The following is a 21453-nucleotide window of genomic DNA, read 5'->3' on the forward strand; positions in this document are numbered from 1 at the left end:
TGCCAGGGCCACTGCTGCCCGTGTCCCCAAGTGCCACCTGCACAGGGCTTTAAATCCCTGCAGGGATGGGCGCTCCAGCCCTGCCCTGGGCAGCTGGGCCAGGGCTGGACAGCCCTTTTAGTGGAGAAGTTTTCCCTAAATGTCCCCTGGCCCAGCCTGAGGCTGTTTCTTCTCCTCCTGTCCCTGTTCCCTGGCAGCTGCAGCTCCATCAGCCCTAACCTGGCACAGGTCCTGGAAGGACCCTCAGCTGTGACAATCACAGAACTGGGATCTGTGTGCTTGGAGATCTCCAGGATCACCGAGTCCCACCTGTGCCCCATCCCCACCTGTCCCCAGCCCAGAGCCCCCAGTGCCACCTCCAGTCCTTCCCTGGGCACCCCAAACCTCCCTGGACACCCCAAACCTCCCTGGGCATCCCAAACCTCCCTGGGCACTCCAAACCTCCCTGGGCACTCCAAACCTCCCTGGGCACCCTAAACCTCCCTGGGCACCCTAAAACTCCCTGGGCACCCCAAACCTCCCTGGGCAGCTCCTTCCCAAGCTCCTTTCCCATGGGATTTTCCCTCATGTCCAACCAAACCCCCCTGAGCTCCCCTGAGGCTGTTCTCTCTCCTCCTGTCCCTGTTCCCTGCGAGCAGATCCCAAATCCCCCCGGGTTGTCCCCTCCTGCCAGGGACTTGTGCAGAGCCAGAAATTCCCCCTGAGCCTCCTTTGCTCGCTTAGAGGTGACATCTCACACGAACCCCGAGACCTTCTGTGTGCCAGAATGGGAGGAACATCCCAGATTTTGCTTTTCCATGCCTGCACCACGAGCTGCCAGGGTGTGAGGGTTCCTCGGGGCTGTTCCTGCTGGTCCCCAGCAGTCCCTGGCAGGCAGGACCGGCTGGCCCTGGCAGTGCTGGCCCTGCCCCAGGTCACTGCTCTCTCTAATGAAAGCCAAAACAGGGCTGGCTCAGTGATTAAAACAATCTGAGCTCCTGGCACTCCCAGGGCAGTGATTTACAAACAAAAAAGGCCCTTGTAGGGAGTTAATTCTGCCTTGGAAACAAATGTCATTAAATGGTTCAGTTGGCTGCAGACAGCACATGGCAAGGTTGGGTGGGAGTTCCCAGGGTGGCTTCTGCTGGGTGACATCTCCGTGCTGCTCCTTGGGACGAGCCTTCCAGCCACTGGGAGCTTCCCTTCCCATGGCAGGGGGTTGGAACTGGGTGGTCTGGAATCCCAAAGCATTCCAGGGTTCTGTGAAGGAAGCAGCACCTCCAGCTGTGTCAGCTGTTTTCCTTGGGTTCTCCAGGACTTTTACCCCCCCAAAACTGGCAGGAGCCACAAGGCCATGGAATCACGGAATTGTTAAGGTTGGAAAAGATTTTTAAGATGATCAAGTCCAGCCCTCGAGGCAGTGGGAGGGAAGTGCAGGCACTGGATCCTCCTGGTTCGTCACACCGAGCCTGGAGCTCATCTTCTCTCGTTCAGTGCAAACTCATGAGTCACATGGAACCTTTAAAACCCTTCAAGGAGCTCCTGGGGTGTTCCTTGCATTTATTATCAGCCTCAGATCCTCTCAGACCATGGGTTTGTCACCTCAGTCTCCTCTGGGGGTCCTCCCCGCTGTGCTGGGGACAGTTTTGTGTCCCCTGTGTGGCTGCACACCCCGAGCTGTCCTTGGCATTTCCGTGACTTTAATGGGAGTCCTGGGCAGGGCCAGGCTGAGTCCCCAGGTGTTCTTTGGTGGCTCCAGGTGGGGATTGTTGTAGTCCACAACCTCAGGATCACGTCCAGGGGAGCTGCAGGGTTCTGGGGAGCAGCATGGAACACCAACGAGACGGGTTCCTGTTCATGAAACCATTTATTCAGCACGGGAACAACTCAGATCCAGAGCAGAGAGCCCCAAACAGAGGCAGGCAGGGGTTTTTGAGGGACAGAACTCTTGAGGGTCTCCCCCTTTGAGGGTGGAGTTCAGGGTCAGGGACCACTAGTCCCATTTACCCAATTAACAAATGCCAACTAAATTATTTTTCTTATTCACCCAATGACCCAACACCTGAGTGCTGCACTGCTGCATTTTTTACCCAATTACACCCAAAAACCCCTGGGAGAACATGGAGAAGAAAGAAGGACAAGAGACAACACCTTAAATCCTCCATCTTGTCCTCTGCTCTCTAAACTGCCTTAAACTCTAAACTTCAACCCATTCACTCAGTGACTCAAGAAACCTTATTCACACACATTTTCAGTCTTTTCTACTTTAACAGTTGTCTCCATGGTGCTGTGTGGAACTCGGTGCTTTCTTGGCTGTCAGAGTTAGGTATTACAGATAAAAGTTAATTGTTACCGCTGAAGATGAACACATCACACACACACAGCTCGAGGTGTGGTGAAAAGAAGAGCAGAGTTTATTTTTCCTCCCAGGATTTATGGCCTGGCCCACAGCCAGGGGTTGGAGGGTCAGGATAACACTTTCTCACTGCACTGGCCATGAGAGATGCCCATCACAAGACGTGGAACAGAAAGAATGTACACATATCTATGTTTACAGTTCCTGTCCTGGGAAAGTCCTTAGAAAACCATGGCAGCAGGCTCAGAAGCTGAGTTTTCAGGGTGACAGTTTATATCCTGCATCTCTGACCCTGACACACCAGAAACACACCAAGGGAGAAACCCCAGGGACTCCAACCCAGTCAGAACCCCTGGGCCGCCCTTCACCAGGGGTTTGGGGTGGGACAGGGTGACAGCAGGAGATGACGGTGGCCTGAGCTGTTTTGTGCCTGCTCCCCGCAGTGAAGGAGCTGCTGTCCTCCCCGAAGCCGAGCCACAAGCGAGCGTTCAGCGACGACGTGTCCCAGCTGGGCCCGGAGGCCGGAGCCGCGCAGGGCCTGAGGCCCGCGGCCGACGCCGCGTCGCGCTCGTCGCTCTGCATCAACGGCAGCCACGTGTACGGCGAGGAACCCCCGAGGAACCCCCCCGGGCCTGCCCCACCACCCCTGCCCCGCCGCCAGGACCAGCCTTTCGCCTTCTCCCCGCTGCACCCCGAGCCCCGCGAGGCGGCCTGGGGCGGCCTGGAGAGGGCCCAGCAGAGGGACGAGCACAGGTTCATCCCGTCCCCTCCCAGCCTGGCCCTGCAGGAAGAGCTCAAGGTGTCCACCAAGGCCGTGACCCTCAGCAACCACCTGGGCAGGGCCAGGATGGAGGAGAGCGCCCGCCTGGAGGGCAAACCCACGCAGGCCGCGGCTCCTCTGGGCTTCTCCTCGGAGCTGGCCAAGGACAAAGCGCCCGAGGACGCCAGGAAGGAGGACAAGAAGGCCAAGGGAGGCTTCTTCCACCACGGGGGAGCCCGGAGCGACGCGGGGGGCAAAGGCCAGGGGGACAGAGGGACCCCCGTCCACGCCTCGGCTGCGGGGGATGACGGGAGTAAGAACAGCGGCTGGTTTGGGTCCAAGGAGCCCAAAGAGTCACCCCAGAAAGCCAGGTCAGTGCAAGGGGGTGTGGAGGTCCAGGCTGCTGATTCCTGCCCCAAATTCCCCTGGTCGGAGCTCCTGGATGCTCCTGGGAGTGCTCAGGCAAGGTCAGAGCAGGGAAAATCCTTCCTTGCTGTTAAATGTCTCCAAGGGAAGGGGATTTTCCTGGATCCTCCCCTGGCTTCTGCCAGGAACCACCTCTGTGTTTTCCTCTCGGGGAAGGGAGGGATCCCCTCCGTGGAGAGGTTTCCCTCAGCAGGGATGAGGCTCAGTGTGGTCACACCAAGAGGTTCTGTGGCCTGAAAAGGAAGGATCGTTATCCTTTAATGAGCTGAAAAAGCTTCCCTGGCATTCAGGCTGGGGTGTGGGATATTGGGATGTGTAATCACATTCTCGTTGTGAACCCCACACCCCCCTGCAGGCTCTGGTCGGGGTGCAGCACTTTGGTTACATGAGATGTCATTAAAATTCCCAAAGTAATTAATCCCAACCCTGCTCTTTGCTCTTCCCATCCCACCCAGCCTCCCCTTCTCCCAGTTATCAATCTCTAACTGTTCTTGCTTTGTGTGATGATTCATCCCTCCAAATCCTGGGGGTTTTGTGGTGTTTGTGCTGTTCCTGAGAGGAATTTGTCACCCCTGGAGCCCCTGGAGCTGAGCTGGCAGTCCAGAGGTCGAGGGTGTTGTCAGTGAGAGGCAGGAAATGGGGTTAAAATCAGCCAGGGAAAACAAGCAGCACTCGGAGCTGCCTCAGTCTGCAGCCTTGCTTTATCTTGGTTTATTTTAGAGGGATTTTCTGATCTGGGCTGACTTTAACCTAATTTATGAAGCAGAAGGATTTGAGTTCAGTCTGAGCCTCCTGTAATGAGGAGGGCACTCCTGGTTTATTCCACATCACCCGGCTCCCACATGGATTTAACATCCCTCAGTCTGGCTCCAGAACCAGCCCCAAAATTCCTGCTTTCCACAGGAAGGTGTGATGCTCGTGGTGACCTTGGGGCTGCAGGGCTGGGGACACTGGGACAGGCAGGAGCTGCTCCCCTGGCTCGGGAATATCAGGAATGTCCATCACTGGGAAGGATGTGGGAGCTCTGTCCTGTTCCAGCAGCAGGAGGGACAAGTGTGAGGTCTGGGGGCTGCTGTGGTGCATCCCTGTGGATGCTTCTGGAATTCCCTATCCCTGGGAGTGTCCAAGGGTGGGTTGGACGGGGCTGGGAGCACCCTGGGGTGGTGGAAGGTGCCTGTCCATGGCAGGGGTGGAATGGGATGAGCTTTAAGGTCCCTTCCAACCCAAACCATGCTGTGATTCCGTGATTCCCAGGAGTGGTTTGGTGTCACATCCCAGGGCAGGATTTGTGGATGAGCCTGGAAGACTCCGGTCTCTGCATCCTGTCCTTGAGGAAGGACAGAGTGTTCCCACCCAGGATCATTCTTTTTGTTTTTCTTTCTAATTCTGGGATAAGAAACCTGCTGGTTAAGGCCTAGGATGAAAAATAAAGGCTTAAAAGTCCTGCTGTATCCAGGCAGTGACCCCACAAGTGCCTGAGGCAGCCAGGGAAGCACTGTGGGGATGGGATGGGATGGGATGGGATGGGATGGGATGGGATGGGATGGGATGGGATGGGATGGGATGGGATGGGATGGGATGGGATGGGATGGAGCTGCCCTCAGCATCTCTCTCTGGGGCCTTTTCCTTGGGAAATGGGTGAGAAACCAGCAGTTTTCCCCTCCTGGCAGTCCTGGGAAGGAGGCAGGCAGGGCCATGCCTGCCCAGCTCCTCTGGCAGACGCTGCTTTCGAGGCAGGGATGTCTGACCCAGCTGGAATTGGGTTCCTTGTCCATCCAAGCCAGTGGATAATGACCAGGAGTGTCCCTAAACACTGCTGGTTTCTGACAGCCCCCTGCCTTCCTGCACTCACCCCCAGCACTGCTCCTTTCCCAGAGGGTTTCCAGTCCCTGGGTTGTTTTTAAATCCACTTCAGTGCTCCCAGTTTAATCTCAAGCTCAGCCAGAGCCGAGCTTTGCTTTGTGTGTCTGGGGAGGAGAGACTCGGAGTAGCTGCAGCTCCTCTGCTTGGGATTTTCTCTCCCAAAACCAGGAATGGATTCCAAGCAGCACGAGCTGGGGGGGAGGAATTCCCAGAACCCCCTTTTGGGGCATTTAGGAACATCTGAGTGGGCTTTAAGTGCAGTTTGCAATTAAGAATGGGAAATAATGAGCTGAAACAGGAGCAGGGGGGATTGGGAGCAGGAACTGGGAGAAGTGGTTCCTTGAGGATGGGGAAATGCTGGACCTGCCTGGCTGGGAAGGGATTTCTCTCTCCTGGTGGCCAGGGATTTGGCACTGGGATAGTTGAGAGCCTCTGGGGAGTGTTGCAGGAATCACAGGGACAGGGTTTGTCTCTGCCCTGGTTTTCCAAGTGCTTCAGTTTTCCTTCAGGCTGTTCATTAGGACATCATTACTCATTTTAATGATACAGAACCGACTTCTCTGATGTTATTTTGCTTCCTTACACTGAGTGACCTCGTGGACCAAGCTGGTGATTCAGTCAAAGCTGTGGAAGAGCTTTTAGGTCTTGGTGGCTTCAGAGTGCCAGAGGGCAGGGTCAGATGGGATGTTGGGAAGGAATTCCTGGCTGGGAGGGTGCAAGGCCCTGGCACAGGTGCCCAGAGCAGCTGGGGCTGCCCCTGGATCCCTGGCAGTGCCCAAGGCCAGGCTGGACACTGGGGCTGGAGCTCCTGGGACAGTGGGAGCTGTCCCTGCCATGGCTGGGGTGGCACTGGGGGGGATTTGGGGTCCCTCCAACCCAAACCATTCCAGATCCTCTGATCTCTGGGGGTTCTCTGATATCCCTCTGTGGCTGTTCAGTGGCAGTGTCACTTCCAGAGCTGGATTAACCCTTGCTCTGGAGAGAGGCAGCCTCCAAACTGAGCAGTTTTAAGTCTTAATTTATTTGCAGAAAGGAATTTTTCCCTCCTGCTCTCCTGACTCTGGAAACTTCAGCTTTGTGAGCAGCACCTTCTCACCTGTTTGCCCACCTTGGATAGGCTAAGTTTAACCCAGAGCTGAAGGTGGTGAGAAAGCATCAAAATCAGCCCCTTAGCAAGCCCAGCAAGCTCAGGCTGTAATTAGTTAAAAGGTCTGTAATTAGAAGGAAGGTCTGAGTTTGCCTGCAGCAAGGCCCAGCCTGGCACAGCTCATCTTTCCCCACTGGCTCTGCCAAACACACCCTTCCCAAAATAAGGAGCTGCTGCCTTTGGGCTGGGTTTAGCTGGAGCTTTATAAAAAGGGTTTTGTTGTGGACTGGGTGGGCTTGGCTGAGCCATCAGTGTGGGAGCTGGCTCTCACTGCAGGCAGCTGGGCACTGCTGCCTTCAGCCCTTACTGACACCCCCGATTCTTCTCAGGGAAGCAGGTCCCAAAGGCTCTGCTCCTCATCCCGGGCTTTGCTAATCCCTGAGAGCTCCAGGCTTTGATTCTGGAGGGGATGGAGCAGTAGGAAGATGGTGTTTGCTCTTTGGAGGCTGAATAAAAGCCTGAATAAAAGCCTGGTCGGGGGTTGTTGTTTTGAAGGTCAGTGGTTAAGGGTTGTGTGTAAGGAAGAGGCTCAGCAGGTTTATTTGAGGCAAAGCCTGGGGCTAAAACAATCCTTTAAATGTTTTCAGGGTTTCCTCCAATGTTATCAGAGCTCTGCAGCTCTTGCTTCCTGTGGAGAATCCTGATGATAAAACGGGGCTGCATCTCAGGCCTGGCAACAGAAATAAAAGGAAATTGTGCTCTGTCCTATAAAAACAGGGCCATCAGTTCCATTTGCAGGCTCAAGCCCCTTCCCAGAGTCCAAACCCTTGGATCCAGCAGTGAGGCCAGGTCTTGACTCAGCTCCTCCCTGTTCCTCCTGTCCTCCTGACATGGGCCTTTCCGAAGTGCTGGGAGTGGGAGGAAGGTTTGGAATGGCTGGAGCAGAGTCCTTGGCCAGGCTGGCAGGGGTGGGATGGAGCCTGGATGTTGTGGCAGCCCCTCCAAAGCCAACAGAACTCCTGGAGCAGAGCCTGGGAAGCTGCAGAGCTGGAGGAAAGGGGAGATGAAGGCCATGATGTGACACCAGGGTGTTGTGGATGAGTCCATGGGAGCCCCCAGGATCACAGCCCTGGCACTGGGATTGTGTCCAGGACAGTGCAGCCCTGCCTTGGAGCACCCCAGGGATGGAGTGAGGAGCCTGCAGGGCTGGAAATGGCTCTTGGTGCTGCTGAGCCTGCTCTTGCAGGGATGGGCACGAGGCAGGATGGGCAGCTGGAGCCACAGCTGGCTCCTGATGGGCTTTGGAACCCTCCAGGAAAAGCACAGCCCCACCTCCACTCCTAAAAGTGGGAATTGGGGGTTGAAGTTTGCATCTCTCCCTGGGTTTCCACTGCCCAGATTTCTCCTTTTTTTTTTAAGTTCCCAGGGTTTTGAGGGCAAATGTCTGTAAAGGAAGAATTGTCCATTTGAATGGGGATGATGGACAAGTGAGGCCCAAGGGAAGAGCAAAGTGGTTGTTGCACAGATAATTATTACAGATAATTTATAGATCATTACAGGTGATTTATTACAGAGAAATCCAGTCCTTCCACCTCTGCAATTCCTATTTAAAATACATTTAAAATACCTCCTTCCCTCTGGTGCTCCCACCCTGAACAAAAATGTCCTGGGCCGCTGTTCCCATCTCTTCCCACCCCCTTCCTGCACAATTCCTGCTGTGCCAGCCCTGCTGATGGCGGTGGGAGGAAATTCCTGATCCCTGCCAGGTGTGCAGCTGCTGCAGGATGCTCCAGCACCTCCATCCTGCTGCTTTTCCACCCAAGTGAGCCCCAGCTCTGGGAAAACGGGGCCAAAAGCAGCTTGGGAGTGGCAGCACACGGATCCAGCCCTCCTCCATCCCTCCTAGCAGGGATTTTCCACTTGAGCTTCAGCACATCGGGGCTGGATTCATCCCTGCCCTTCCCAAACTCCGTGTGCTGTTTCCTCCTGGTGGTGCAGAGTCCCCCACCCTCCTGCAGCCAGGGCACAGCCTGAGATCCAGCCTGGGGCCCGCAGGGAGAAATCTCCCTGCATTGAACAAGCTGTTTCCAGTCGACTTTTTCCATCAGGGGGTTGCTCAGCAATATTTTATTTCCTTTTTATTTTATTTTTTTTTTTATTGCTGCGAGGCTCAAAGGCGTCTGTGAAGTGCTGCCAAACAAATAAATGAGGGCAGGAAGGTACCAGCGATTTATTTTGGCTGGCAGAGCCTTGTGCTGGGAATGGGAGGGGAAGGAGGAGAGGGAGGAGGAGGAGGAGGAGGAGGGTGAGTCAGCGTTTCAGTGCTGCACAGAGCTGCTTCCATCAGGCTGCTGCAAGTGTAGGTTTCCCTCTAGAGGAATGCACCGTGCTGCACTCCTGCTTTCAGCCAGCACTTCCAGCATCCTCCCTCAGGGAGAGCAGGAAAGGGCATTTTTTGGGGCAGAGCAAAGCTCCTGGCAGCGCCAGGCTGGTGGCACAAGCAGGGATATTCACCCCAGGGAATGAGCCCTGCAATCCCAGTGGAAAGTCACAGATCCTCAAACGGCCCCAGGCTGTGCCAGGGGAGGCTCAGGCTGGATATTGGGAAAATTTCTTCCTGTAAGGGTTTGTCTGGGCCTGGCACAGCTGCCCAGGGCAGGGCTGGAGTTCCCATCCCTGGAGGGGTGTAAAAGCCCTGTGGATGTGGCACTTGGGGACATGGGGTCGTGGTGGCCCTGGCACTGCTGGGGATGGTTGGACTTGGTGATCTTGGAGGGCTTTTCCAGCCTAAACATTCCATGATTCTTCTGCCTGGGATTTTCAGCCCCTGAACAAACCCCAGTGTGTCCCAGCAGGAATGGGGCTGAGAAGCAGAAAGGGAATTGAAGGAGGAAAACAGGAATCCAGCAAAGGTGGACTCAAGTTGTGTCTTGATCTATTTAGCCAATATGGGCAGGTCCAGCACCCCATGGGTCCCATCACAAGGGCTGGAGGGACAGGAGCCAGGGAATGGCTGCCAGTGCCAGAGGGCAGGGCTGGATGGGATTTGGGCAGGAATTGTTCCTGGCAGGGTGGGCAGGCCCTGGCACAGGTGCCCAGAGCAGCTGGGGCTGCCCCTGGATCCCTGGCAGTGCCCAAGGCCAGGCTGGACACTGGGGCTGGAGCTCCTGGGACAGTGGGAGCTGTCCCTGCCATGGCTGGGGTGGGGATGGGATGATCCCTAATGCCCCTTCCAACCCAAACCATTCCATGGTGACGTGGGGAATGAAGACAGGATCATCTCAGGGGGTTGAGGAGGCCTTGAAGCTCTGCAGGTGGGGATTGGTGCAATTGCAGGTGCTTGGGCAAGGGGCTGCTCTGGCATCGGCCACCCCTGAGGAGGGAACTGCACCCACTCAGCTTCTGGCAGCCAGGCTGGTCATTAGCAGCCAGTGCTCGTTAGGAGCCTGCAGCTGATTAATGCTCTGCAGCCTTTTAGAGCTGGAGCCCAGCAGAGCTGGAGCAGGCCCTGGATGTTCTTACTCAGCAGAAAGGAGCAAAGCACGGGCGCAGAGCCAGCAGGACAAACAGAGCTGGGGCAGGGCCATGTGCCCCTTGCAGCCACCCTGAGATCGTGGTGGTTGGGCCTTGTAACCTTCCCTGGTCACCTTCCCTTGTCACCTTCCCTTGTCACCTTCCATTTCCAGCTGGGAAGGAAAATTTGCCGTGGTTTGCCCTGTGAAAATTTATTTGTGGAGGTTGTGAACTCGTCCAGCTGAGTGGTGATGTACTGAGCAGCTGTTCTCCTCTTGTGGGGAGCATAAATTCGAGGGGGATTAGGGAGGAAGGTCCAACCCTCTGCTGGTCTCCAGGAGAGGTTTAGCACATGGAGAGTGGCTGCCAGTCTGGAGTGCTTTGTGCCACCAGCTTCTCCCAAATCTTCTGGAGCGCTCAGAGCCCCCAGGAGGAGCTGGGCTGCGGTGTGGGGCCAGGCAGAAGAGGACACGGAGCAGGGCCACCACCGCTGCTCTGTGACAGCAGGAGAGGGCACCCACGAGCTGTGTGTGCCCCAAAGGGAGCTGCAGCTCCCAGGGAGGATGGGGAGCTCAGGCTTTTCTTTGTCCCAGGTGCCTTCAGTGTCTGGCTGGTGTCCCAGGGGTGCTGGAGTGGGGCTGGCTGTGCTCAGCTGATCTCTGGGAGCATTTTGTACCCCCAGACTGGGATGGGGGCTCCGAAGGGCACCTTTCCTGGGAGCTGCTCGGAGCAGGGGGTCCCTGTGGTGGGGCCATCGCTCCTGGGCCGAGCTGGTGCCAGCCCAACGCCCTGGGACCGAGCAGCTGCACCATCACCAGCCTCAGCTTTTGCCTCAAGATGGCATTTTGTGCTTTAAAATGTGTCTGAGGCCTTGGGTGGATGCACAATAACATGGAAATTGTTGTCCAAGCAACTCTGTGATCTTGCAGTGCCACCTGTGATCCCTCCCAGCAGCCGGGGATGGAAATTCCTTGGCCAAGGAATGAATTTATTCCTTTCTCTTAAGCCTTGGTGGCCCAGAGCTGGCTGAGCCTTGCCCAGATTTCTCCCCAGCCAAGAGGGGAAGTCTCTGGAGCTCAAGGCTGGTGCAGGAGGCACCAATCCCATGGGATGTGTTATGGGGCAGGGCTGGGTGTCCCTGTGCTGGGGATGGGACTGTTCCTCCCGAGGGTGAGCCAGGGGAGGGCCCGGGAGGAGGGAGCAGTGGAGCAGCAGCTGGATGTGGGGTGACCACGCCACACCCTCCTGGTGATGTGGAAACCTCTGAGCCTTCTCGGGGTGGTGACTCCACATTGCTGGAGTTGTTCCCAAAGGAAGATCAGTGAAATCCCAAAGGAAGGTCCCTCAGTCCTGCCTGAAGTGCAGCAGGGCGCTGTCACCTCACCTGGGCTGAGATTTGGAATTCCAGATGTGCTGAATCCCTTCCACCGTGGCATCCCCCGTGGGGTTTCAGGCATCTCGGGCAGCAGTGATGTGACAAGGGACATGTGGGAGGTGGGGACAGGGCCCTGGCCTGGCCCCGTGCTGGGCTCCTGTTCCTGGGCCTCCCTCAGCCCTGTGCCTCCCTCCTGTGCAAGCGTGAGCCCGGTGTGTGCTCCCATCCTGGCCGTGCTGCAAACCAGTGTGGAGACACTGGGCTGAGCTGGGAAAGGCTCCTCTGTGTGCCTGGGCTGGCTCAGGTAACCCTGATCCAAGAGCCCGGCCGGCTCCTCGCGCCCCGCCTGCGGGACAAAGTCAGCGAGCGAGTCCTGGGGCTGCAGGAGCTGGGGAAACCTCTCTGGCTGCTGGGCTGGCTGAGGCAGAGAGGGGAACGTGGAGGAGCGTCCTGGGAGCAGGGCTGCCCCTTCCCGTGTGTCGTGCATGCCCTTCCCACGCCTTGACTCCACGCTCATCGCTCTGCCTAACAAGAGCCAGGCATGGGTTCGGTCATCGCGCTGCTTGGAGCGTTGGTGTGTGTGTGGTGTGTGCTGCCAGCTCTGTCACAGCATTAACCAGGAGGACTGTTCTGTCTTCCCTCCACAGCCTGGAAGTGTCTCCTCAGGTAGAAACCAGCTCAGATGCTCCTTGTCATTCTGCTCCCCGCTCCCCTGCCCCGTGCCCTGCCGCCCTCGCCGCTAGCATGCCGAGCTCTAACCTCCCTCCCGCTCCTGGAGACAGCCAGGCCGGATGCTTGTCCCCCACCAACCCATTCCTCAACTCCCTGCAGAGCAATCCCTTCTTTGAGGAGCTCCTCGCTGACCAGGTACTAAATTCTCCTTCACCTACTCACTTTCTCTCTAGTTTCCCGCCTGGGCCGCGTGCTGCACCCGAGGTCGCTGGGAGCTTTTATTCCTCTGAGGATTGCGGTCCCTCTGCCTCCCCAAGGCAGGCAGAGCCCGACAGGGAGTGTCCGGCCCAAAGCGTCGGTGTCCCCGTGCCAGAAACAACTCCCCCAGCACCGGGAGAGCTCCCTCCTGCCGACAGCGGCCCCGCCGTCCCCCCGCTGCCCTCGGAGTGGGACGACACCTTCGATGCCTTTGCCACCAGCAGGCTCAAGCCAGAGCGGAAGAAGGAGAACTTCTTTGCCTCGGTGGCGGCAGAGGGCATGGCTTTCATCGACGACCCCGACAGAGCCAGCCCCACGGACAGAGCCAGCCCCACGCAGCCACCCTGCCACAAGGGCTCCAAAGCGTTTGAAAAGGCCGAGGCGCCCGTGGGCGCTGAAATCCCCGCAGCTCTCCGCTCTTGGACAAATTTCTCCAGTTTAGACGTGGGGGCCAACCTGGTGAGCACCACGCAGGAGGCCACGGTGATCGAGGACGTGCTGAGCCCCGTGTCCGCGGGGTCCGTGGCCAGGAGGAGGAAGAGCAGCACGCCCACGGTGTGGACGGGCACCTTTACCTCGGGCACCCCCGGGGACAAAGAGGCGTCAGCAGCACCGAGCGGTGACAGCGGCGCTAGGGAGGAAGGGGACAGCGCCCAGGAGGAGCCCTGCAGTGCGGGGACAAACGGCTGGATGACCATAGCCACGGAAACCGCCGCTGACCCCTCCGGGAGCGCGGCCGAGCAGCGCACGGTGCCCGACGGCTCCTTCGGCCCGCGGCCGCCCTTCCTGGGCGAGGGCGCCTTTGAAGCGCAGAGCTCGTCCCGTGTGTTACCCAGGAGCTCCTTCCCCACCGAGCTGGCCCCCGAGGCCCTGCCAGGCAGCACCGTGGCGGCCGTGCCCCCGCGGCTGCTCGGGGACGCGGAGCCCGGGGCCGGCCGGGAGGGCGCCTTGGACATCCGCAGCTCGGTGTTCCGGCTGCAGGCCAGCATGCGGCTCGAGGCCAGCGACGGGCTCCTGACGCTCAGCTCCGACATCCGCGAGAGGCGCGTGGTGCTGTCCCCGTGGGCAGCGCCCCACGGCCGCCAGGAGCCCGGCACCCCCGTGCCGCCCCCCAAGCCCCCCAGGTGGTTCGCAGCCGCGGGAGCCGTGGGGGACGGCGAGCAGGGGGAGCCCGGAGGCGCCCAGCGAGGTGAACAGGAGCAGTGGGAAGACTTGGAGGGCCCGAGAGCAGAGATGGAATTGCCAGGGAGCCGTGGGAGCAGCGAGCCCCCCGTGCTGGTGCCTCCCAGGCTGCCCACGCCGGGAGCGGACACCAGGAGTGAGTTCCCAGCGTCTGAGGGTGCCGGAGCTGCCGCTGTGGACTCGGGAGCCGGCGAGCTGGGCACAGGGGACACCTCTGCGGGAGAACAGCCATCGGAGATGAACGAGACAGGTGTGGCCGAGCAGTTTGAGACTTGCACATCCAAGTTCTCCCTGGATGGACTGGACCAGTCGGGTGCTGAGGGGAGCTGGAGCCAGCCCCGTTTATCCCCTCAGACGCAGGGGGCCACAGACAGTGCCACGTGGGAAATGACCTCCAAACAGGAGCTGTTCCCAGAGGAGCTCAGTGTTTCACACCTAAACCCACCTTCCAAGCCAGACCTGGGCCAGCCGGCCAGCTGGATGGCTCTGGAAGAGCAGGAGGCAGCTGGACATCCACACCCACGTCCCCAAAGGTCAGAAGGTGTGGAGAGTCCACCCCAGCTGGAGCTGGCGTGCGAGGACGCTGAGGGGCCCCAGCCCCGTGGTCCTGCCAGGGAGGCAGAGCGGGGCAGGAGCGAGGGGCGCTCGGCAGAGAGCAGGATAGACTTCAAGAGAGCCGATTTCTGGAAGCCAGATAGGGCAGAGGAGAGGCGCACCCTGGGAGCGTCAGCCCTGAGAAATCCCTTTACCCTGGCGCTGAGCCCGAGCTCCCCGAGCAATCCCTTCGTGGAGAAGCCCCCAGCCCCTGTCCCCATCCAGGCTGTGCTGCCCGAAAAGCTTGAGCAGGGCGACTTCAGCTTCTGCAGCCTGCAGGAGGAAGCCCCCGGGCACGGCTTGCAGCCCACTAACGCTACCCCCCTGCATGCCAGCCAGCCCCTGGCCTCCTCCACCCCTTTCCTCGTGGCTGCCACTAACCCCGAGCCGTGTGGCCACCCCCGGGCCCCCGCGGGGGTCCCCGCCAGCCGCACCGCAGCCCGGCCCTGCCCGCAGCCCGGGGACGCACAAGCTTCAGCGCTCCTGGTTCTGCCCAGGGAGACACGGCCGGCTGAGAAGCCCCTGTGCCAGCAGACGACCAGGTGAGCACTGCGGGGAGGCGAAGGGAGTGTGTGTGGGGGAGAGATGAGCCCCGGCCCCTTCTGCTCTTGGCAGGGCTGCACCCGGCTGGGCTCGCTCCAGGCAGTGCTGCAGCTCCTCTTCCATCACCTTCCCCCGGTGCCAGGGAGCCCAGCCCGAGCTGCCAGGAGCTCTCTGGGATCCTGGGGGGAACGGCTGCCGGTGTCTGGTCCCTGGCCAAGGCAGAGGGTTCCGTGCGCCCAGCTGGAAATTCAGAACTGCACCCACGTTTGTCAGTGCTGATTTGGGCTCCATCATCTTCCCCGTGCTTGCCAGGAGAGCTTGTGGCTGTTTCTGCTCTCCTGAGCTCCCTCATGGCATGTGCACAGCTGCTCCCCTGCCATCCATTCAGCTTTGGCTGCTTTCCTTTGAGCCCTTTGGGCACTGGAATCCTCCTTCTCTCCATAGCCACAAAAAGAGTTTTTTACCAGGGCAGAATGTCCTTCTCCCCTCCCTCCTGCCGAGATGCCCCTTGGGGGATGAACAAGTGGGGTTTAGCCCTGAGGCTGCTGGGGATGAATGGGAAGGGTGGCAGGAAGGGGCTGTTCCTCCTCCCGGGTCACTCGTGGCTCTGTACAGATGCCATGAAGCAAAGCTGGTGAGTTCAGGGTGAGGAATCTTGCTCTGTGTCCTTCAGTTCCTCTCATTTCCCTGGTGCTCCTTCCCCTGCTCTGCCTGCCCAAGGACTGAGCTCTCCCAGTGATTTACCAAGCTCCAGCAGGGATTTATTGATCAGCATCACTGATCATGGGGCAAGTGGAGCTTCCTGGGGGCACTGAAATGGTAAAATCCCAGCTGGCCCAAGAGCAAGATTGGGTGCAGCCCTGGGGAGAGGAGGGGAGGGAGGATGGGGCCAGCAGAACTCACTGAGCTCCAGTCCTTCCACACGGGGATCCCCCCTTGGGTTGAGCATGAGGAGCAAAGAGACCCCAGGAGCAAAGACCAGCACCTGGCTGGGTCTGTCAGGTGATATTTTTTTTCTTCTTATTTGGGCCAGATCCTCCAATCATTTTTAATTGGATTATTCATCCTCCAGCAGATAGCCTTCTTCAAAATTTGCAGAGGTGCTGCACAGAAACATGAATTTTGTTATGTTTCATGGAAAGAGAAGTGTCCTGTGATGCCAAAGGGGTAACTGGGGCAGTGAGGGAAGTACAGGAATCTCTGTGCTGCTGGAACCTGCTCGTGGCCATCCCCAGCCTTGCTGTGCATTTATCCAGGCTGCATTTATCCTGTTTGGCTCCTGGCATGCAGTGGATCCAAGAGCTGGATATCCTGGATATCGGTGCTGCCTTCTGTTGTGACACAGGACCAGGGGTCCTGGAGCTTCCCTGGTTCCTCCAGCACGTTTTGGATGCTTGCTGTGACTGAGGAACCTCTGAAGAGCTGGGAAGGCTCTGAGGCTCTGAACTGCTTCACAGGGCTGGGACTCACCCCAGGGTGAGGGAGGAAAGCTGGAAGGGATCCTTTCCCAATCCCCATGGCGATGCTTCCCAGGATCATCTCCTGTTGGAATGGCCAGAGGCCACAGATGAGGGGAGGATGGGAGGAAAAAGGAAACAGACTTGGGATGGGCATTAACTCCTGGCTGGGACAAAAGTGTCTGCAGGTGAAGGGGGGCAGGTACCTGGTGTGTGAGAGTTTGGGGTGAGGGGGTTTGGTGCCTCCTCAGGAGAGCTGGAAACAGGGACTGGGGTCCCGTGGTCCCTTCCCAAGTGGCCAGAGGCTCTTTGGTCATCCTGCGTGGCTGCTGGGGCAAGGGAGCAGCTGCAGCTGCAGCTCCCGGGTGTGGGGAGAGCCCTCTGCTGCCCCTGGGCATTGGGCAGGGAGGTGTCACTGCTGGGAGGTGTCACAGCCCCCAGGACAGCCAGGGACCCTGTCCTGGGGGCTCTGTGCCTGGAGGGGCCTGGCAGCTGTGCAGCTCCTGTGCTGGGACCCAGCAGCCGTGCAGCTCCTGTCCCTGTGCTGGGACCCAGCAGCTGTGCAGCTCCTGCAGTGGGACCCAGCAGCCGTGCAGCTCCTGTCCCTGTGCTGGGACCCAGCAGCCGTGCAGCTCCTGCAGTGGGACCCAGCAGCCGTGCAGCTCCTGTCCCTGTGCTGGGATCCAGCAGCCGTGCAGCTCCTGCAGTGGGACCCAGCAGCCGTGCAGCTCCTGCCCCTGTGCTGGGATCCAGCAGCTGTGCAGCTCCTGTGCTGGGACCCAGCAGCCGTGCAGCTCCTGCCCCTGTGCTGGGATCCAGCAGCCGTGCAGCTCCTGCCCCTGTGCTGGGATCCAGCAGCCCTGCAGCTCCTGCCCCTGTGCTGGGATCCAGCAGCCGTGCAGCTCCTGCAGTGGGACCCAGCAGCCGTGCAGCTCCTGCCCCTGTGCTGGGATCCAGCAGCTGTGCAGCTCCTGTGCTGGGACCCAGCAGCCGTGCAGCTCCTGCCCCTGTGCTGGGATCCAGCAGCCCTGCAGCTCCTGCCCCTGTGCTGGGTGTGGGGCTGGCGCAGCATGCTGTGGCGCTTGCAGGTGACAGGGGTGGGGATGTCCCAGGTCCTGAGGTGGTGGCACAGGCTGCGCCTCCCTCGTGCCAGGCGTGCAGAGGAGCGCTGTGTTCTCAGCAGGACGTGCCAGGTTAAGTCACTTCCCCTTGGTGATCCTGGGAGCGTGGCTGGGCCAGCCCTGGGCCAGTCCTGGGACATCCCTGGGACATCCCTGGGACATCCCTGGGACAGCCCTGGGACATCCCTAGGCCAGCCCTGGGACAGTCCTGGGACATCCCTAGGCCAGCTCTGGGACATCCCTGGGGCAGCCCTGGGACATCCCTGGGCCAGCCCTGGGACATCCCTGGGCCAGCCGGTGCTGAGCACAGCCATTCCCATGGAGAGCCTTTCTCCATGGAGAGCTGGAACTCGGGTCTGTGTGGTGCTCCAGGCCACAGGAGGCCACAGGGGACAGGAATTGCCTTGGATTTGTCCTCTGCTGTCTCGTTCTCCGTGGGGAGCGTTTGAATGATTTCCTGTGAGGGAAATGCACTCGGTGTGTCCCGGTGCTCTGCAGTGACCTCGGGAGCGCCGGGGACAGCTGGGACAGGGCAAGGCTGGCTCAGAGAGGGGGACAGGGCTGGGCCAGTGTCACCCTGAGATGTTCCACCTTGGCCCTAAGCTCCAGCATAACTCATCCCCTTGGGATGCAGTTCTGGGTTAGGAGCCTGTGAGCAGCTGGTTCCACGCTGGAGTTGATGCTCGTGGAGCAGGAGAGGAAACGGGTGCAACTTCTTGGCAGGTCCACCAGGACCTCAGACCTGCCTGTGAGGTGTGAAGCTCCCCTGGAAGGACCTGGTGCCACCATCCCAGGACAAACACGGCTCCAGGAATGTCGCCAGCTCTTGGATCCTCGCAGAGACAGACGGAGGAGGCAGAGCCTTGCTCTGCTCAGCTGAGCCCTGCACTCACCTCCCTCCTTGGGAAGCAGTAGGATAATGATTTATTCCCCAAAGTCCCTTTTCCAGGCCTGCAGCAGTGACTGTTCCCACTGGCTGGGTGGGGATATCCCCCTGCACTCAAACACATCCAGGCATTCCCACATTCCCGCTGGTGTCCCAGGTCAGCTGGGTCCCAGGGAGGTTCCCAGCCACGCTCTGCTCGTAGCCCCTGCGCTGCCTGTGGGGATGCACAAGGTGACAGTGACATCTGGCCGTGGTGAGCAGCCCTGGTGGTTCCCCAGGCCTCTCCTCACCCCTGGCCTGCAGTGTCCTGGTGGCTGTAGCTCCTGGTCAGGGTTTAGTGCCAGTGGGCAGTGCTGGAGCTGCATGTGCAGCGCAGCAGCTCCTCCAGCCCCTGGCACTGTCAGTGGCTCCACCTTAGGGCTGTGGGATCCCTCTCCATCCCTTCCAGCTGCCCAGGAATCCTGGGCTCTGTCCATGTGCTTGGACAGCTCTGCCAAGAGATCCGAGAATCAGAGTCCTGAGCTGGGAGAGACCCTCAGGGATCATCAAATCCCCCCTGCCCTGCCCAGACCCCCCAGCAATCCCACCCTGGGCATCCCTGGGAGCTCCTGGAGCTGCGGCAGCCTCGGGGCCGTGCCCATTCCCTGGGGAGCCTGGGCAGTGCCAGCACCCTCTGGATCAGGAACCTTTCCCAGAATCCAACCCAATCCTGGCCCAGCTCCAGCATTCCCTGGTCCTGTCCCTGGGCAGCAGAGGGAAGAGATGAGAGCTGCTGCTGTGCTGCCCCTCGGGAGGAGCTGATCCTTTGGCTCGCTGGGGCAGGCTGGTGCTGCCAGAGCTGCACCTGGAGGCATCCTCTGCTTGAGGAGGATTTCCACATCCTGGCTGTGTCCTGATCCCATCACCATGGACGAGGACACAGCACCGCTGGGACTCACGGCTGCTGGGGCTGCCACCTGTGAGAGGCTTTGCAGAGCTCCCAGGTGGAGGTTTGGGTGTTTCCATCCCATGGAGGGATGGCTGAATGTTCCCATCCCCATGGATGAATGGTTGGGTGTTTCCATCCCCATGGATGGAGATTTGGATGTTTCCATCCCAGTGGAGGGAAGTTTGGATGTTTCCATCCCCAATGATGGGTGGTTAGATGTTTCCATCCTCATGAATGGAGATTTGACTGTTTCCATCCCCAGGATGGAGATTTGGATGTTTCTACTCCCATGGATGGAGATTTGGATGTTTCCATTCCCATGAATGGATATTTGGATGTTTCCATCCCCAGGATGGATATTTGGATGTTTCCATTGCCATGGATGGAGATTTGGGTGTTTCCATTGCCATGGATGGAGATTTGGATGTTTCCATTGCCATGGATGGAGATTTGGGTGTTTCCATTGCCATGGATGGAGATTTGGATGTTTCCATTGCCATGGATGGATATTTGGATGTTTCCATCCCCATGGATGGAGATTTGGTGTTTCCATTGCCATGGATGGAGATTTGGATGTTTCCATTCCCATGAATGGATATTTGGATGTTTCCATCCCCAGGATGGATATTTGGATGTTTCCATCCCCATGGATGGAGATTTGGATGTTTCCATCCCCAGGATGGATATTTGGATGTTTCCTTCCCAAGAATGGGTGGTTGGATGTTTCCATCCCCATGGATGGAGATTTGACTGTTCCCATCCCCATGGATGGAGATTTGGATGTTCCCATCCCCAGGATGGAGATTTGGATGTTTCCATTGCCATGGATGGAGATTTGGATGTTTCCATCCCCATGAATGGATATTTGGATGTTTCCATCCCCATGAATGGATATTTGGATGTTTCCATCCCCAGGATGGATATTTGGATGTTTCCATCCCCATGAATGGATATTTGGATGTTTCCATCCCCAGGATAGAGATTTGAATGTTTCCATCCCCAGGATGGAGATTTGGGTGTTTCCATTGCCATGGATGGAGATTTGGGTGTTTCCATTGCCATGGATGGAGATTTGGATGTTTCCATCCCCATGAATGGATATTTGGATGTTTCCATCCCCATGAATGGATATTTGGATGTTTCCATCCCCAGGATGGATATTTGGATGTTTCCATCCCCATGAATGGATATTTGGATGTTTCCATCCCCAGGATAGAGATTTGAATGTTTCCATCCCCAGGATGGAGATTTGGGTGTTTCCATTGCCATGGATGGAGATTTGGGTGTTTCCATTGCCATGGATGGATATTTGGATGTTTCCATCCCCATGAATGGATATTTGGATGTTTCCATCCCCAGGATGGTGCACAGCTGTGCCTGCTCCTTGCAGGGAGGGAGCATCAGGTCACTTCTCTTTCCATCATGCTGAGAATGAACTGGACTTTGTTCAAGCCCAGGAAGAACATTTTGGGTGAAAAGTGAGGCAAAAAGAAATGAAAATGTAATTCCCCCTTAGCTGGCTCCTCACCCTGTGTTTGGCCTTGTGGAGGGGGACAAATTCTGGGGTGGCTTTCAGGCAGGTGACATTCACCTCTGTGCTGGAGCATCGGTGGTGACCCCGGGCCAGTCTGGGGGTCCCTGGGCAGCAGAAAGCTGCTGTGGACAGTGGGTGCAGCAGCCTCTGGTCACCCTGGAGCTGTGTTTGAACCCCTGGCAGGCGGGAGCTGTGCCCCACGGCGTGCCCAGTGCTGCTGGCCAGTGCAGAGTGGGCACCAGTATCTCATCCAAACACCTGCCTGGGGCTCCTTATCTCCTGGCAGGGTGGGAGCAGAGCTCTGCCCCACCCTGCTGCCTCTCCTGGGAGCTTTGTGAGCAGCTCAGCTGGGTTCAGCTGTGCCATCCCTGCAGAGTGCCAGGGGAGGGGGCAGCCGGGGGTGCTGACTGTGCCTTGTTCCCGCAGCCCCCACCCCGTGAAGCCCCTGAGCGCTGCCCAGGACGGCTCCAGCGACAGGAGGCAGCAGCACAGGGCCAGCCTGAGCTCGGCGCTGAGCAATGGCCTGGAGAGGCTGAAGATGGTGACCACGAGCAGCGTCCAGCCCGTGGCCCCGGCCCCGCAGCCCGACAAGAGCGAGCCCAAGTTAAAGGTAGGAGCCTGCCCCGAGCTGAGGCTGTGGCAGGGCTGGGGGGAGGCAGGCTCCTGCTGTGTGTGGATCCAGCCTCTGCTTGCTCTGCCTCCCTGCCCCCCTGAGCCCAGAGGCTCTGCAGCTCCTCACCCCATCCTTCTGCACCACCACCTGCACTGCTTGGGGTGTCACTGAGCAGGGAACCCCTGCTTGTACAAACGTGGGCTTGGCATGGAAGGGGCCTCAAAGCCCATCCAGGGCCACCCTGCCATGGGCAGGGACAGCTCCCACTATCCCAGGCTGCTCCCAGCCCCATCCAGCCCGGTCTCC

At 58.6% G+C, this 21453-nt stretch overlaps 1 protein-coding gene across 1 annotated transcript in view; it reads left to right on the forward strand.

The window, feature by feature from the left end:
* Nucleotides 1-21453, forward strand: part of RAB11FIP5 (RAB11 family interacting protein 5) — a 46531-nt gene that overhangs the window by 19889 nt on the left and 5189 nt on the right. The window contains exons 3-5 of the mRNA XM_086888579.1: nt 2779-3466; nt 12007-14607; nt 20961-21144. Coding sequence (XP_086744705.1) covers nt 2779-3466; nt 12007-14607; nt 20961-21144 — 3473 coding nt within the window. The remainder of the gene's footprint in view (nt 1-2778; nt 3467-12006; nt 14608-20960; nt 21145-21453) is intronic.

The sequence above is a fragment of the Cyanistes caeruleus genome, chromosome 5 (assembly GCF_971803275.1).
Source record: "Cyanistes caeruleus chromosome 5, bCyaCae1.hap1.1, whole genome shotgun sequence".
Taxonomy (NCBI): domain Eukaryota; kingdom Metazoa; phylum Chordata; class Aves; order Passeriformes; family Paridae; genus Cyanistes; species Cyanistes caeruleus.